The following is a 15,327-nucleotide window of genomic DNA, read 5'->3' on the forward strand; positions in this document are numbered from 1 at the left end:
ATTCACGTGTGTGTTTGAAGTGAGGACGCCTTGGAGAGACCTCATGCAGAGAAAATGTGTGAAAGCCTGGGAACTGACTGAGGAGCAGATAAAGAAAGGTTGAGGTTAGGGGTGGAGGTAAAAGACTAAAAGCTGCAGCACATATGAGCTTGTAATTGAAATGGAGAAGCTGCAGTGGGGCAGAGAAAGAGCAAGCTGCGTTTGAAACGCTGACCTAAAGCTCCTTAAATACCTGCAAAGTGTCTTTTTTTGAAGCACTGACAACTTCAAGGACGAATATAAAGCTAAAGAAGAGGCCTACAGTCAATTATTTAAAAATACTACAACAACAAACATAACTAATGCAAAATGTGTTATGATCAATCTTAAATTCGATTTGATTATTTTAATAAAGCGCCCAAGAACTTTATATAAATTTGGAATGTAAATATGGGAGTTTTATTATAATAACTTGATAAGGAGCCATTTCTATCACAGAGACATAAACACCATATTGCTTAAAACTGAAAATGCAGTGTTGTCTAGCTGCTCCACCTTTGTAATGATGGTGGGTCCGTGTATAACATATGAACTGTGGCCAGACATCATCTTCTTTTATAAATTAATCCACTGCATACTTTCCTAAAGAAGGGAAAGAAAGAAAGCAATGAAGCAGCATTCCTTAGTTTTTAGAGAATTCCACCAGCTCTTGTGGCCATGCAGATAATTCCAGGTCATGACAATTATTTAGGAACCTTCCTAAATAAAACTCATTAAGAGTTTGAGAAATTTTATGAGTGAGTGTGTTTTCACAGTGGAAGAGAAAGAGCACACCAAAAAGAAAAGGAGGGCAGGTTTACACACGTGACTCTAACAGCTTCTACAGCTGCATATTGAAAATCGACACGACCACTAACCACCACAAAGTTACGTGTGCAGGGCTATTCCGACTATGAAACCAATAGAAACAATTAGCTGTAGCTAGTGGCTCTAACAGCTAACCCTGGTTTGTCTTCCTTTGCTGAGGAGCACAAATAATCATCTTTTCTGTCTTGAAACCAGAGCAGTAGCAACTAAAGTTGAAAAAACGCATCAGGAAAGTATTTACAGGGGTCATAAGATAAGGGATCGAAGAGCCATTTCCCACTTACAAGAGTTGCTGCTTGCTGGCCACTAGCTAAGTCATATATGAGTGTTGTGGTGGTACAGAGCTTGTGGGAACCTGGGTGGATCGTGAGTGGCTGGGAGAGGTTAAGAAATGTACAGGCCTGTGTAGAGTCTATTGGACTACTAATGGCACTTAAAGGTAGGGATAGTAGAGGCAAACAAAGCAAAATACCCCATTTCAACATGTGTCAAGTGAAGAACATGAACTGGGCACCACTGTGGGGTTGTTATGGTCCCCAGCACATGTAGAAATAAGGACCAACTCCATAGAATGAGTTATGAATGACGAATGAAGGGCAGCAATATGCAATTAGCTCCACACATCTAGACAAGTTTCAAAAGAAGATAAAATAATGAACACTTTGGAGATATGATATAACTTGCCGCATTTCTCGTTATTTTTATATTTTAGATTACTAGACACTATTTTTAAGATGGAAGAAACTTTTTCAGGATTAAATGTTTTCATTTTGTTTGTTGTTTTTTCTGGTAAAGCTCTAAAAAAAGAAGAAAAGAAAAAGGAAGCTGTGTAGTAGTTCTTACAAGCCAAACAATACCGAAGACAAACCCTGCTGCTAATGAGGTGAGTTAGATTTCCATGGCTCCGCGCAGAGGCACTCCCACGAGGCGGTGCACTGTTCAGACCAGCATCATGCGTTCATCTGCACACAGATGCTGCTGTGAACTTAACTCGACTGTTGCTTATGTTGCCAGAAGGGATCTCGCTCTCCATCCATGGTTGTCCTCAGGATAAGAAATGTGCACAAAAGGAAATATGCACTCATCTGCCTGTGCATTGCTGGATTCATCATGTACAGATATCTTGGGTAAGTTCTTAAAATGTTACGTATGTTCCAGTAAGAGGCTGTTGTTTTCCCCTCAATGCAACGATTCAGCTTGATGTAGTTTTCACAGACACACAATTCAAACAGTCTCAATAGTAATATTGTTTGTGTGGCTTCTATAACAGTACAACAGTGTCATTGTATTACACACAGTTTGACGGTTGTCATAAGAAACTTTATTTATTTTGGGAAGTGAATAATAAGAAACTAATGGATGATGAAGAAAATGTAAAAGAAGCTCTTATGAGTTTACTGAAGTCTGATGTCCTCCTGCTCAACTCAAGACATCTGCAAATTCCTGCCAAGCATGTCATGTGGTCAGTTAGAGTACAATAGCCTGTGTTAGGCATTAAGTGACTGTGACACACTGAGTGGAACTCCTCTTCCAGCATGTCGGGAAGGGGGAGGAGGATGAGCCGAAAGGTCGGCTTGTGTGCCAACACGTCCCAGTTCACCCTCGAGGGAGAGCCCTTCCGCATCATTGGGGGATCCATCCACTATTTCCGTGTGCCCAGGGCCTACTGGAGGGACCGCCTGATGAAGATGAAAGCCTGTGGGATTAATACCCTCACTACGTACGAACACTGCTCCAGTGATTGAGTTTAGAATCACAAGCACTGTCACTGCTGAATGTTAACTGTGGGCGCCCTCCATCCTTGCAGATATGTGCCGTGGAATCTGCACCAGCCGGAAAGAGAGGTTTTTAGCTTCCAGACACAGCTGGATTTACAGTAAGGAGAATGTTCTTATATGATTAATCACCACACAGCATCCTTCACACCACCTTCCTAGCTTCTCTAACAATATTACCTGCTCTAAGGTATTTTGGATATATTCTTCATTTTCTCCTCATCATCTAAGTCCTCAGTGCTCAGGGGAGATGCTAGAGGCAGAGAGTCCCACCTGACAACAGCAGCATCTCCATAACAAAAGCAGCTTATCGAGCAATTAACTGCACAGCGATGATAAGCGAAGAGAGAGGTCCTGCCTCTGCCAGTGTTGTTGCCAGGCACTTTTCACACTCACCAAACAATAAGAAATGGAGCCTCACTGTGAGTCTAAACTTTGGGTTTGCACAGGAAAAAGTTGCTTGTTGATTTTCTTTTCTGTTTGGATTTCAGAGCCTATATCAGTCTTGCAGCCGAGATGGAACTGTGGGTGATTTTGCGTCCAGGACCCTACATTTCCTCTGAGCTGGACCTAGGAGGACTGCCGAGGTAGTCACGGTGTTCTCTGTATGTAGGTTTATGTAGAAATTCAGAATTTTTTTGTGTGTATATTCATATGGTATGAAAAGGGACGTTAGTTTAAACTGCAAGTCTGTTCAGTGCCTGTCCTGAGTAAATAGATTTGTATTTAAGTGAATTTAACCAGACAGCACAAGAGTTACTTGATCTAACGCACAAAGTGCCATTTTTGCTTTCTGAATGAAATCAGGGTGGAAGAGTCGCATCTTGTTTAAAGTAAAGGCTTGCTCAGTGTCTCAAGCTTTGTCCAGTATTTTAGACTCACTGTGGCTCTGTTGTTAAGTGTTAACTGAGCATGTTTTCTATGTCTTTGCAGCTGGCTCCTCCAAGACAGCAGCATGAGACTGCGGACGACGCACCCAGGGTTCATTCAGGCTGTCAACACTTTTTTTGACAAGCTGATACCAAAACTGGTTCCATTGCAGGTCAGGCTGGAAACATACCAGCTGAAGCAGAGTCTGTTAATCTTTTTAATTAAAAAAAAAAAAATGCTTGTTTGTGTTTTTCTAGTTCAAGAAAGGAGGTCCAATCATTGCCGTGCAAGTGGAAAACGAGTATGGCTCCTTTGCAAAGGATCAGAGTTACATGCTTTTCATTAAAGAGGTGACTACACATGAAACTTGATGGGATAGAACGGATCAATAGGATTATTTTCACTTCTTCCTTTGTGTTTTATTTTGAAAGGCTCTGCAATCCAGAGGGATCAGCGAACTGCTGCTCACATCAGACAAGCACAAAACGTTAAAGTCTGGGGGTGTGGATGGAGGTATATTAATAATCACACACCTAAACATAAACATGCACACACAGAGTTAACCTAATCTCGTGTAGCCCTCAGGACAGTGAAGCTTCAGAAGCTAAATCAGAGAAACATCCAGGAGCTGACTGCTATCCAGGTGAGTCTCACCTTTCCACATCACTTGTATCCATCACTGATGACAGTAAGGAGATGCAAGCTGACTGTGTGCGTGCTGCTTTTCAGCCCAACAACCCCACCATGGTGATGGATTACTGGACCGGCTGGTATGATATCTGGGGAGAGCTCCACCATGTGCTGCCCCCAGAGGGTAAGGAGGGTTCTCTGTGCTGCTAGTGGCATGTTGCTCCCCTGCTATTCATAATCAGCCTGGGTGGTCTAACAATGGAGTGTCGCTCAAGGGAGTCTTCATAATTCAGCGAGGTGGTAAAAGAAGCGTACACATCCTTCTCTTAGTATCTCTGAAAGCCAATGCTACATAGTGATGTTACATTAGCAAAAAACAGGCATAAAGTGTCTTGTGCAAATTGAATTCTTCTTATATTTTATAAAATGAAAAGAAAAATATTGTGGAAATCATTGCCTGTAGTTATTTTATTAGTCTTTCATTCGTTTTTATACATTTGTGTGCAGCTTGTGCAGTGAAATACAAATCGGTCTAAATCTCCTGCTTCAGAAACCAAATTTGGAAATTGAAATCTGTTGGGTTTTTGTCTTATAATTACTGCTTTAAAGCAAATTTGTTTTAAAAACAGTCGTTTACATCAACCAAACCAGTAAACATGGAAAACCTGCTTGTGAAAAGAAATTTGGATACAGAAATCTATACTCTTACTTTACGAATACTTTACTAACCCTTGAAAGAAATGCATATATGAGTAAAACCAATCAAAGGGTAGCGTTATTGTCTGTTTCACTAGTGCTACTCTATCTCCAGTTCCTCTAAACTGCTGTAAATGTGCTTTCTTTCTCACCCCAGTGTAGATTTTTGCATGAGAAATGGCAGCTACATGCCCACAGTGGACATGCAAATGTCAGGGTCATGCTGCTTTTGAATGAGTCACTTAAAGCATTTAAGAAAATGAGTCAGAAGAGTTTCGGGATTCAAAATTTGTATTTGCATGAATCCATTTTTCTAAACACTGTGAACACGTCTCATTTCTTGTCAGATATGGTATCCACTGTAAGGGAAATTCTGAGGAGAGGCATGTCTGTCAACTTGTACATGTTCCACGGAGGATCCAGTTTTGGCTTCATGAGCGGAGCACTCGCCAATCCCTCATACAGAGCTTTAGTCCCCAGCTATGGTTGGTTCCTTTGTACTGTGCTCAGTCTCAAATAGACTCTCATGCAAATTCACAAAGATGTTTGAGTGATTAATAACTGCCGTATGAGAGCTGGAAAATGTCGTGTTCTGTACTGTTGACCTTAACACCCAGCAGGTGGCAGCAAATGACAGTTTTCGCACACTGTTGATGTTCCGCAGATTATGACGCTCCTCTGTCTGAATCTGGGGAATACACTTCAAAGTACCATCTTCTCAGGGATTTACTTTCCCGATACAAAAACAGTAAGAAAAACACGAGATATGCAGCACATTATTTTATTCAGTTACTGACCTCTTTGCCTCTCTGTGCAGCAGGAGGCTCTGACAGTCTCCCGGACATGCCAGTCCTGCATTACAGGGAGGCTTATGAACCAGCCATTATGTACCAGCACCTTTCATTATGGGATGCTTTAAGCTTCACAGAAGGAGTACGTTTATGTGAGATTATCTGTGACGTACGTATCCTGCAATGTAAAGAATTTTGCTTTTCAGACAGTTCAACTGTTTCAATTGTCTCTGCAGCCATTTAAGTCCACCAAACCAGTAAACATGGAAAATCTACCCGTGAACAACAGAAATGGACAGTCCTATGGCTACACTCTGTATGAGACTATCATCACGAGGGGAGGGCTGTTACAGTCAGGGGACAATGTCAGAGACCGTGCCCTGGTGAGTTAATGCACACTATACATGTGCATGATATTTATCCATAAGCTAATTGCTTAGCTTCCATAATGTGTTTGTAGCTGCTGAAAACAAATTTATTAAAAACAAGGAAGTCATGTCTTACTGCTAAAAGATATATGTCTGTTAAATATGAACTGAACTTTAACTGAACAAACACACACATCCACACATGTGCAATAACACTAAGTGCAATAATCTTTTCTGGCATCGTTGTATTTTTACTCAGTTGTATATAGCATTCGTATTCTATTTTTATCTTATTGTATATTTTTATTCTATTTTATTCTACTGTATATAGTATATTATTTTATTCTATTCTGTACAGGTGTGTACTGTATTTATTCTTATTGTATTCTAATTTTTGCGTCATAACTTTTGCACTGTCCACTTCCTGCTGTGACAAAACAAATTTTCCACGTGTGGGACTAATAAAGGTTATCTTATCTTAAACCTAGTGGCATAAGATAGTCAGCATAGAAAAACTGCAAATATGGGAAAACAGCTAACCAGACTCTGTCCAAGGGTTAAAAATATCCTCCTAATAGCTCATTCATTAAACATTTTTGATATTGTTCATAAAATGAACAGCAAATAAATAAATAATAAGAAAAAACCCTGCAAGAACAAAATGATTCCTTCTTGCTGAAAATTTGAACGATCAAATATAAGCAGGAGCCAGAGGACAGTTAACCTAGTTTACATCAGTCACACAGGCCAACAGACAAGTTAACAACCACGCGGCAACTGCTGGTCATTATAAGAAAATTAATATTTCGCAGCCGGCTGTGAGTTGTTAAGCTGTTAAGTATAAGCTATTCATTCCTGAAAAAGACAATCAGTGACTTCATGGTAACCAGTTATCTGAGTGCTGTGATTGCTTTGGTCACTGTTGCCAGGGCCACCTGTAGTTTGTACTGAGATGCCGACTTGTCTGCAGACACTACCTCTGAGTGGTCAGCTAGCACATGTTGGGGAATATACATTTTATACACTTTCCTCTAGAGTTTGCCACTTTAGCCCTGACTGAGGTCTTAGCAGAGCAAAAACACTGGGAAACAGTGACTCTGTCCAGTTCGCTCACTGTTACTCAAGATTACAAAATCTTGTAGTTCCATTAAAGGCACATATTTCAGTTGTGAATTGTTTACCAACAGCTTACTTCAGTTCGATGTCAGAACTGCTTACGTTATTCAACAACTGAACAAATGTGATCAAATGTCACACTGAAGTTATAAACCTAAACTCATCTGTTTGACCATCTTCACAAGTTCTTATGTATTGTTTACAGCTCTCTGCTCGTGGATGTCGTTTCCAGCTTTTTCCTCTCTCACTTTCATTTGTTCCTGCGGGATAGTTGCCCGCTCTGTCTCTACACTTGATGGGCTTCTCTCCCTCACATATTCTCTGGTGAATTTTAAATTCTACCAATTTTCTCAAAGTTAATGTCAGCCACAGCTATATCTGACAGCTCAGGTGCAGCGCAGGATTGAGCCAGAGGAGGACTGCTTTATGACAAACTATTCCACTGTGTAAATCTGAGATTTGTGCTCCTACGGTGTGCAGAAAATCTTCAGACAGTTCATTGTTTTTTCCACAAATAAAAAAAGGATTACAAAATCTTGTAATTCCATTATAGTTCCTGACCTGTCTGGATATTGCAGTTGTGCAAATTACCATTGTTTATATATATATATAACATATAATGCTAGATATTTATTAAAGTAAGCATTAATTGGATCAGTCAAAGCTGAGCACACTGCTAAAACCTTGGCCCTGTCCTCGACCTGCATGCTTGCAGACTCCCTTTCAGTCTATTATTTAATTGAAACCAAACAGAAGTGAACTGAACAGTGTTTTTAGTCACATACATAGAGATCTAAACATCTCTCTGGTAAATAATGTTTAGTGTTCTTCTGCACATCATGCAGGTCCCATGGTTTCAGGTTAATTCAGGGTTATGGTTTATCATAACGCCGCTCTCCTCTGGATAAATCCTGAGGTCCACCTGAGGCTTAGTCCTCAAACTCACACAGTTTTAGCACTTTCACAGATGAGTTCCCCCCAAAGAAAATCATCCTGATTCTTCTTCCTCTTCTTTTCATTTCTCTACATAGTCACACTGTTTTCATAAAGAACCATGTGTACAGCATTAGCTTAAATTGTATTATTTTTGTCAGACCCTCATTCGCTTCTTTTGCACTCCCTCATCAAAGGCCTTTATTTTTAGACACTAATTCGTACACCTCTTGTCAGGTAATTACTAAAATAAGCTGACTGCATCTTTGGATATAAAGATAGCTCACTGTTTGCATCACCATATGATCTTTCCACTTCCATGGACACACTTTTGTAAATGCATCATCATGCTAATTTGCCCTACAGCACTGACACTCGGCCTTTTTGGTAAGCCCTAAAAGAGGGTTTAGCACTGGCCCAGATATTAGTAGATCTGGTTTGAGATATTAAACTGACAGGTTTGACCACTCATGCTGTCTTTACCAGTTTTATTGCATGAAATGCTCTTAAAGTGAGGACCAACCAATTAAACTTCGGCTTAAGTGGATATTTCATTCTTCAAAGAAAAAGGGGTGGAGCGTTGCTCTGGTGCCTTCCAGCAGGACACAGTTTAAACTAAATTACTACAGTTATTTGACACTAATGTTTTTTACTCCAGGTGTTTGTAGACAGAAGCTACATTGGCCTTTTCAAGCGCCAGAGTCTGGAGCTGGCGGTTCCTGATGGTAAGGTATGATATCAAGTTGAACAGTGAAGAGAAAGGCTTCATTCAGTGTGATGGATGCTGGAGAGGCAGCTGTCTGGCTGTTAAAACGATCAAAAAACATAAATGTGATTGATCCCTACAGGGACGTCGTACCTTGAGTTTATTGGTGGAGAACTGTGGACGAGTTCACCAGGGAAGGGAGCTTGACAAGCAACGTAAAGGTGACTGACTGAAATTTTTGCTGTTCATCGCTCTGCCTGCTTTTAAATCACTCAAGCAATCAGTTTGTAGAGGGCAAGCCAATTTCGATTTGTGTTTTTGCAGGACTAGTGGGAGACATTTTATTAAACAATATCCCCTTGAGAGATTTTACAATATACAGCCTGGATATGAAACCCAGCTTCCTTGATAGGTTTGTAGACTTTATTAAATCTAATACGCTGCATATTACTTGCTTTTGTCTGTAATAGTGTGTTTGATGTGGCCTTATTTCAGTCTTTATCAAGCACCCTGGAAAAGTCTTTCTGAAACACCCAGCTTCCCTGGATTTTTCATGGGCAGACTGTTTGCATATGGGTATCCAAGTGACACGTTTGTGAAGCTGCCAGTAAGTAAACAGCTATGTTAAAAAATAAGTAAATGACATTTAAATGAACGGAAAAGACTAATCACATTGTTACACCTTGAAATCCAATAAATTAGAAGAAGGAATTCCGATGACTGAAACCTCCTTGTGGAGTAGCAGGTGGAAACTGACTTTTAAATGTCTGTCATTAGGATCTTTTGTGCTCTATCCTGTTGAAGTGTCTGCCTGTGAGTCTTCAGTCTGGAAGAGGGTATAAAAAGCTCTTCAAATTATTTGAAATAACAAAATTAACTGTAAAGAAAATCAAATTACTGCCAGTTCACCGCTGGGTAGCTTGCAGGCATTGATTCAGCTTTGCATTCTTCAGCATCGCCTGAATATACAGTAATGTGAATCCGTTTATCTGAAAAGTGAGCTGAAAGTGGACCTTTTTGAAAGGATAATGATCTGAAGCACATTCGTGAAAGAATGGCTCAGAAAGAAGAAATGGAAGGTCATGCAATGACTTGGTTGAAAATAATAAAACCTTCAGTGTCACTGAAATGTTGAATGGGCATTTAAACCAAGGAGAATCATTTTACAGGGAAGAGAGTTTAGAAAGCAGGTACTGGTGGACGTACACAAAACTCCTACAAGGAGTGCCAATGGGGGCAAAATGAGCTTCTGATACTGTGGGTGTAATTTATTTCATTTTAAACAGAAGTATCTGAGATCTGTTGGTAATCTTATTCAATGAACCACTGAAGAATTATCATTTGTGCTGTCCTTCAAGTACTATAAAACATCTTTTTTCTGCAGCATTTTTAAAATAGTCAAATGTTTCCTCATCTAAATATGTTAAAAACATACATAAAGAAGCCAGGTGTGTTTATACTTATTTTTTTAATTTGTTTTAATAAATGTATGTGTCTGGGATCTGCAGGGCTGGGAGAAAGGTGTTGTGTTTATCAATGGGTTGAACCTTGGGCGCTACTGGTCCATTGGCCCCCAGCAGACTCTCTACCTCCCAGGTCCTTTTCTCAATAGTGGAATCAATCAGGTATAACTGTTCAGAAGCAAATGATGAATTATGATGATTGTAGCACTTTGTTAGTCTGTGTGAGCGCCGCTTACAGCTACATCCAGAGTCCGTGGATGCATCCTTCAGGTCGGAGAACAGCTAATTTTAATAAAACGAGCTTGTAGTTTGATATCTGCTGTCACAGTATGATTGTAAACAGCTGTTGTTGGCGTTTGTAATGTTGGTTGAGTTGTTGATCCCAAAAGTTCAAATATGTAAATGTGTTTCACATTTTTTTCTCCTTAGTTTAATTAAGAATTTTAATTATTGCTTTTGTTTCTGTATCTGACAACCGTGACCTGATTTACTGTTAAACTGTTTCAGCCTTTGTGTTTTGTTTTGCTTCATTTCTTTTCTTTTTTTGCTTATATACTAAGTTAGCTTTTGCAATAGTGGCTTTGTATGATTGTTTCCCTGGATGCAAGCGATTATCATTTCATATAAGAATTACAGCAGAAGAACTGAAAGTAATTTAAATAAAAAAGTAGAGCAACACAATTTTTTAGGCTAATATTCTGTTCTAGAATATTTTTTATTCTCATAAATACAAAATGGTACAGCGCTTGTGTCCTTTCTTGTAGGTCTTTAACTACACAGCCAAAGCAGACGTGCTTGCATGCAGTCCTCCAAAAAACCTCCACATAGCTTCATCGATCATTGGCGATGATGCTATGTGGAGGCAGAAAGATGATTGGTTTAAAGGTTTGCTAGAATAGGAAATAGATGACAAAGAATTTCTTAAAAAAGTATAAGACAGAATATAGACTTATGTAAAAGATGGTTGCAGCCACCATGATGTCACCCAGGGATGGATCTGGCTGTGTAGCCATCTGGTCATAACTACTTGAGACTGATAGCAATACTCAGAGTAAAAATTGTAGTTTGACTAAAACATGAAGTGTAATAGTTGTTAAAGTGTTGTAATAGTGAAAGTTGTGCCACACAGGTTACAATGTGTCTTATTTTCTCCGTTTCCATATGTTTGCATCTAAAGTGATGGCACAAGGACATACTTCTGATTGGATCACTCCCACTCGTCCCATCTTTCTACACAACTAAATTAGTTCTGATTGGATTTCTCTCTCTCTCTATAATATCTTCATCCCGTTTTAATCATTGATGAAAGAGTCAATAGACATCATCATAGTTTTTGTCCCTGTGACTTTAGCTTTTATGTAGTTATTGTCTTGTTTTTGTCAGAAAAAAGGTTGTTGACTAAAAATATGATGAAAATTATTGGTCTACAAAATTAACACTGCTTACTTGCTCTCTCTTATCTAGTGTTAGACGAGAAGACTGACGATATTAATGTGTTTAGGTTTTCCAAGGCTTCCAATAGCTTAGCCCAGCCTAGGATCACCATAGCTAATTTACATGTTGTTTGTTGTATGTTTCATTCATATTTGCTTGTAAGATGATTTTGTTACCTTCTGGGCGACTCAGGTTAGCCGTTTCCTCCTCTTCACACTCTTTATACTAAATATCTGCTGGCTCTAGCTTTGTAAACTGCTGTACTCTTAATGTATTTTTGTACTATAATTGCAAAAACCAAACAAATCTCTAACACTTGTCTGTGTTTTTTTTTCACACTCAAATAAATTAGGTCATTGTGTTTGAGGAACAAGAGGGAGACTTCAAGGTCCACTTTGAGGATCAGGCTGATCTTGGCATGGCTGCTGACATCCAGTGACCAACATCACGTCACAATTCCAATGTTTGTGTTTATGTGTGTATGTATGTAAAATTTGCATTTCTTTTGTATTACTAGGTGTTTATCATATCAGGAGGAATTGAAATACAGGGAAACAATAAATTCTGTCAAATCCAATAAATTTCACCTACATATATATTGGGGGCTCATTCGGGATTCATTTTGAATATGGCACAGTTTAGTCTGGTAGATTTTATAGCTAATCCTACTTTATAACAGCTTGATGTACGAAGGAAATATGATTTATGTGCAGTTGCCTCACATTTTGAAATCTCTGTGTCTAAATCCATGAAAAGCGAATTTAGAACTCTGGTGAAATGGGCATATACATATATGCACACACACACACACACACACACACACACACACACACACACACACACACACACACATACATATATATATATATATATATATATATATATATATATGTATATATATATATATATATATATATATATATATATATATATATATATATATATATATAGAGAGAGAGAGAGAGAGAGAGAGAGACATGACTCTTTAAATCAAAGACAGAGTCACGATTGTATGGGAGCAGTTTAAACCTATGTACATACAGTACCCTTATTTACAATAAATCTTTACACATACAGCAGAATTATTAAGCAATGATCACGTTCTGTGAATTTACAGTCTTAGAGTAACAATTTTAGGGAGTCTGGCTGTGGCCGGTGTGTCAGATTGTTAAATCTGTATTGCCTATGTGAATATACTTGAGTATGTATCAAGTAGCAGTTACTGCAATCTTAGGTCTGTAAAGCAAAAATCAGCTTCATGAGGCAGTAGTTTGAGCAGCTGTCAAATGAAACACAAGCAACATAGCAGTAGCATCAGACCCTAATCAAGTCAAGTCAAAGTTCAATGTTTCAAGTGTTTGAATGTTTCAAATGTCTGCAAATTAACACTGAGAACTGACGGAACTCTTAAAACGATACAAAGTCATACAGAACATTTGCATTCTTAAGTGGTGTTGCTGCAAGTCAGTGGAGTATGAACTCATTACTCGCAAGCCTTCCATCCACGGTGAGAATAATTAGAATGTATAACACAGCTATTTGAAAGAATGCACTTCTGATTTTCAGAGTAATGGCTTTACATTCCATCGACTCTCACACGTACTGTTCACAACTAACATACCAATGCTACAAATTACTCTGAAACAATAAATAACTGCTAAGAAACCTTCACCCAGCGCAGTCTTAATTAGCTTATGAGGAAGTCTTTGAGTTTGACAGGCTAACAGCAATACTGGATCCTCTTTTAAATATGAGTGCATGTCAGCGCTGTTACAGCATGTTAAGCTTGTAGTAAATGAATGCGAGAGAGGACGCTGCTGTTAATAAGCCACTGCTCCATGTTTTTGTGTGCATGTGTGTCTGTGAGCAGTGTGACAGCTCAGTGTGCGCAAATGTATGTTCAAAAGTAGCAGGGCTCCTAATTAGTACTGGGTTCACTGTTGTACAGTACAAAAAGGGGGAGGGCTCAGATCCCATCAGTGCTGTCTAACAGTCGGTGCTGACTCTCTTGAAACAAGGACTTCTTTTATTTCCCTGTGCAGCTCTTTCCCCGACAGCCAGCTTGCATCAAAACAAAAGGGCCCCATTCAGTTCTGATTGGATGGTTGGCTGGTGTTGATGTCGCTCACAAGGCTCTTTATTGCTTGCTGTACCATCTCTTCCTGCAGCTAAGTCATGTGACATCCCTTATCTCAGAGGAGACCTCAGGTGGCAAACTCCTTTCAGTGCTGCTCCAGAACACACCAGTCGTTTTTGTGCAGTTGTGCTTTGATACTCTGTGGTCGCTCAAGCACACATGGCTTTGCTCTGCCTCTTCAACTGGACACGCGTAGCTTCATGCTAAGCTGTGGTGAAATACAGCTGCTGCGTCCTGGTAATACTTTTGACCGTGACTGTTGCTTTTTCGGAGCTCAGGTTGGTTTGAATCCAGGGAGAGCTCAGTAGAAACATTCCTCCCCTGAAACAAAAAAGTTTACACTTAATAAGTGCAATCAGGAAAAAAAGAAAATGAATTATTAGCCATGATAGAGGCCATGTAAAGCTTTATCAATGCAATATGATGTTCAAAATATCATACTCCCAAGTTTCCAGCATGGCAGTAGCATGCAAACTGACTTCCATGTGTCATAATTACAATGCGAAACCTCAGATTTTTAAGTACAGGTTCTGCCAAACACTGTTTGTATATAATCCCTTTAAAAATACAGCAATATAATCTGTGTGCACAGGCTTTAAATGACCTGTTTCTAATATTGTAACTAATTTGTTTTTATAAGTAATCCATAACTTGTCCAATGATCCATGTGAGCCTGCATCCTAGCTGATGTAGGGGAAGAGACAGGCTCAGTGGTCTATCACAGGGCTATGTTGTTTTGCCACTGCATGGAAAAGAATTACCTCGGGGAATTTGTCTGTAGATGCTCGTAAAGAATCATAAATATGACATTAAAATCATGTATAAAATTTACAGGTTTATTTTTATAAACCTGTAATTTTCACAAGTGCAAATGGTTCACATATTAACAAGCGGTAATTAGCAGTCTCCTTTATGTTTGAAAAAGATGGAGATGGCTGATATTATTATGCAAGAATGGCAACGTTCCATCTTTTCTTTTCTTCTTCTCATTAATATATATTAATAATGGTGAAATTATTACCAGATTTGCATATATTTTCAATCGATTTCTTTTTACTGTGTATGCGCCAAATGCTAACATAGCTGTTTCAACAACACCTGAAGGAGTGTTCATTTAAATGCAATAAATTAGGACTTTTGTGGTGCCAGCTAACATTCACCATTTAAATGATTGCTGAATGTTCATCAGCTGATCTTCTTTCTCATTATCTAATCTTGGTTGAAAAAATTATTCTAAAAAGAAAGTTTCACGGGTGTCTGCAATACCATGTCACTGTATGCTGGACAGCCTTCTTAAATGTTGGCTGGACAAACTGTGCTATGCATCAGGGTTTTTGTCACTTTTTCCATTTTAAGGATGGGTTCAGTTAAAGTTTTACAGTCAGCCTTGTTTATGGTTTCTTGCATTAGGTTCCTCTTGTATCTCCTGTGAGAGCCTGTCAGTCCTTTGTATATGTTTCCTGTGTTATGTCCGTGTCTCCCTCTGTGGCTCGTCTCCCTTTCCTGTTCCCATGTTCTCCTCCTTGTGTTTCATTCCATGTCTTCCCTGCCTGTTATGTGCA

At 39.1% G+C, this 15,327-nt stretch overlaps 2 protein-coding genes across 6 annotated transcripts in view; one reads left to right on the forward strand and one right to left on the reverse strand.

Moving 5' to 3' along the window:
- Positions 1–1,642: 1,642 nt before the first annotated feature.
- On the forward strand, positions 1,643–12,226 carry LOC113030966 (beta-galactosidase-1-like protein 2). 3 transcript variants are annotated; one of them, XM_026182776.1, is made up of 19 exons: positions 1,643–1,973; positions 2,381–2,566; positions 2,654–2,722; positions 3,113–3,208; positions 3,555–3,663; positions 3,749–3,841; positions 3,923–4,004; positions 4,070–4,134; positions 4,221–4,305; positions 5,165–5,302; positions 5,482–5,565; positions 5,635–5,750; positions 5,845–5,991; positions 8,684–8,755; positions 8,874–8,952; positions 9,056–9,143; positions 9,227–9,338; positions 10,240–10,356; positions 11,981–12,226. In XM_026182776.1, the coding sequence occupies exons 1-19, from the start codon at positions 1,882–1,884 to the stop codon at positions 12,065–12,067; spliced, it is 1,917 nt and encodes a 638-aa protein (XP_026038561.1). In that variant the 5' UTR covers positions 1,643–1,881; the 3' UTR covers positions 12,068–12,226. The 3 variants fall into 3 exon arrangements, with proteins under 3 accessions (XP_026038561.1, XP_026038562.1, XP_026038560.1); XM_026182777.1 differs by having other exon boundaries at positions 5,638–5,750; XM_026182775.1 differs by having other exon boundaries at positions 5,482–5,750.
- Positions 12,227–12,636: 410 nt separating this feature from the next.
- The window catches only part of b3gat1b (beta-1,3-glucuronyltransferase 1 (glucuronosyltransferase P) b), a 65,585-nt gene continuing 62,894 nt past the window's right edge, over positions 12,637–15,327 (reverse strand). For all 3 annotated transcript variants that reach the window (XM_026181859.1, XM_026181861.1, XM_026181860.1), the window contains one exon: positions 12,637–14,086. The gene's annotated coding sequence lies outside the window, so the exon portion shown is untranslated. The remainder of the gene's footprint in view (positions 14,087–15,327) is intronic.

The sequence above is a fragment of the Astatotilapia calliptera genome, chromosome 10 (assembly GCF_900246225.1).
Source record: "Astatotilapia calliptera chromosome 10, fAstCal1.2, whole genome shotgun sequence".
Lineage (NCBI taxonomy): Eukaryota > Metazoa > Chordata > Actinopteri > Cichliformes > Cichlidae > Astatotilapia > Astatotilapia calliptera.

Bases quoted from the DNA above. Each gene is read 5' to 3' on its own strand.
- LOC113030966 (XM_026182775.1), top strand. From the start codon at position 1,882: ATGGTTGTCCTCAGGATAAGAAATGTGCACAAAAGGAAATATGCACTC. The intron at 3,842-3,922 runs GTGACTACACAT...TTATTTTGAAAG, and splicing joins ACATGCTTTTCATTAAAGAG to GCTCTGCAATCCAGAGGGAT. The intron at 4,135-4,220 runs GTGAGTCTCACC...GCTGCTTTTCAG, and splicing joins AGGAGCTGACTGCTATCCAG to CCCAACAACCCCACCATGGT.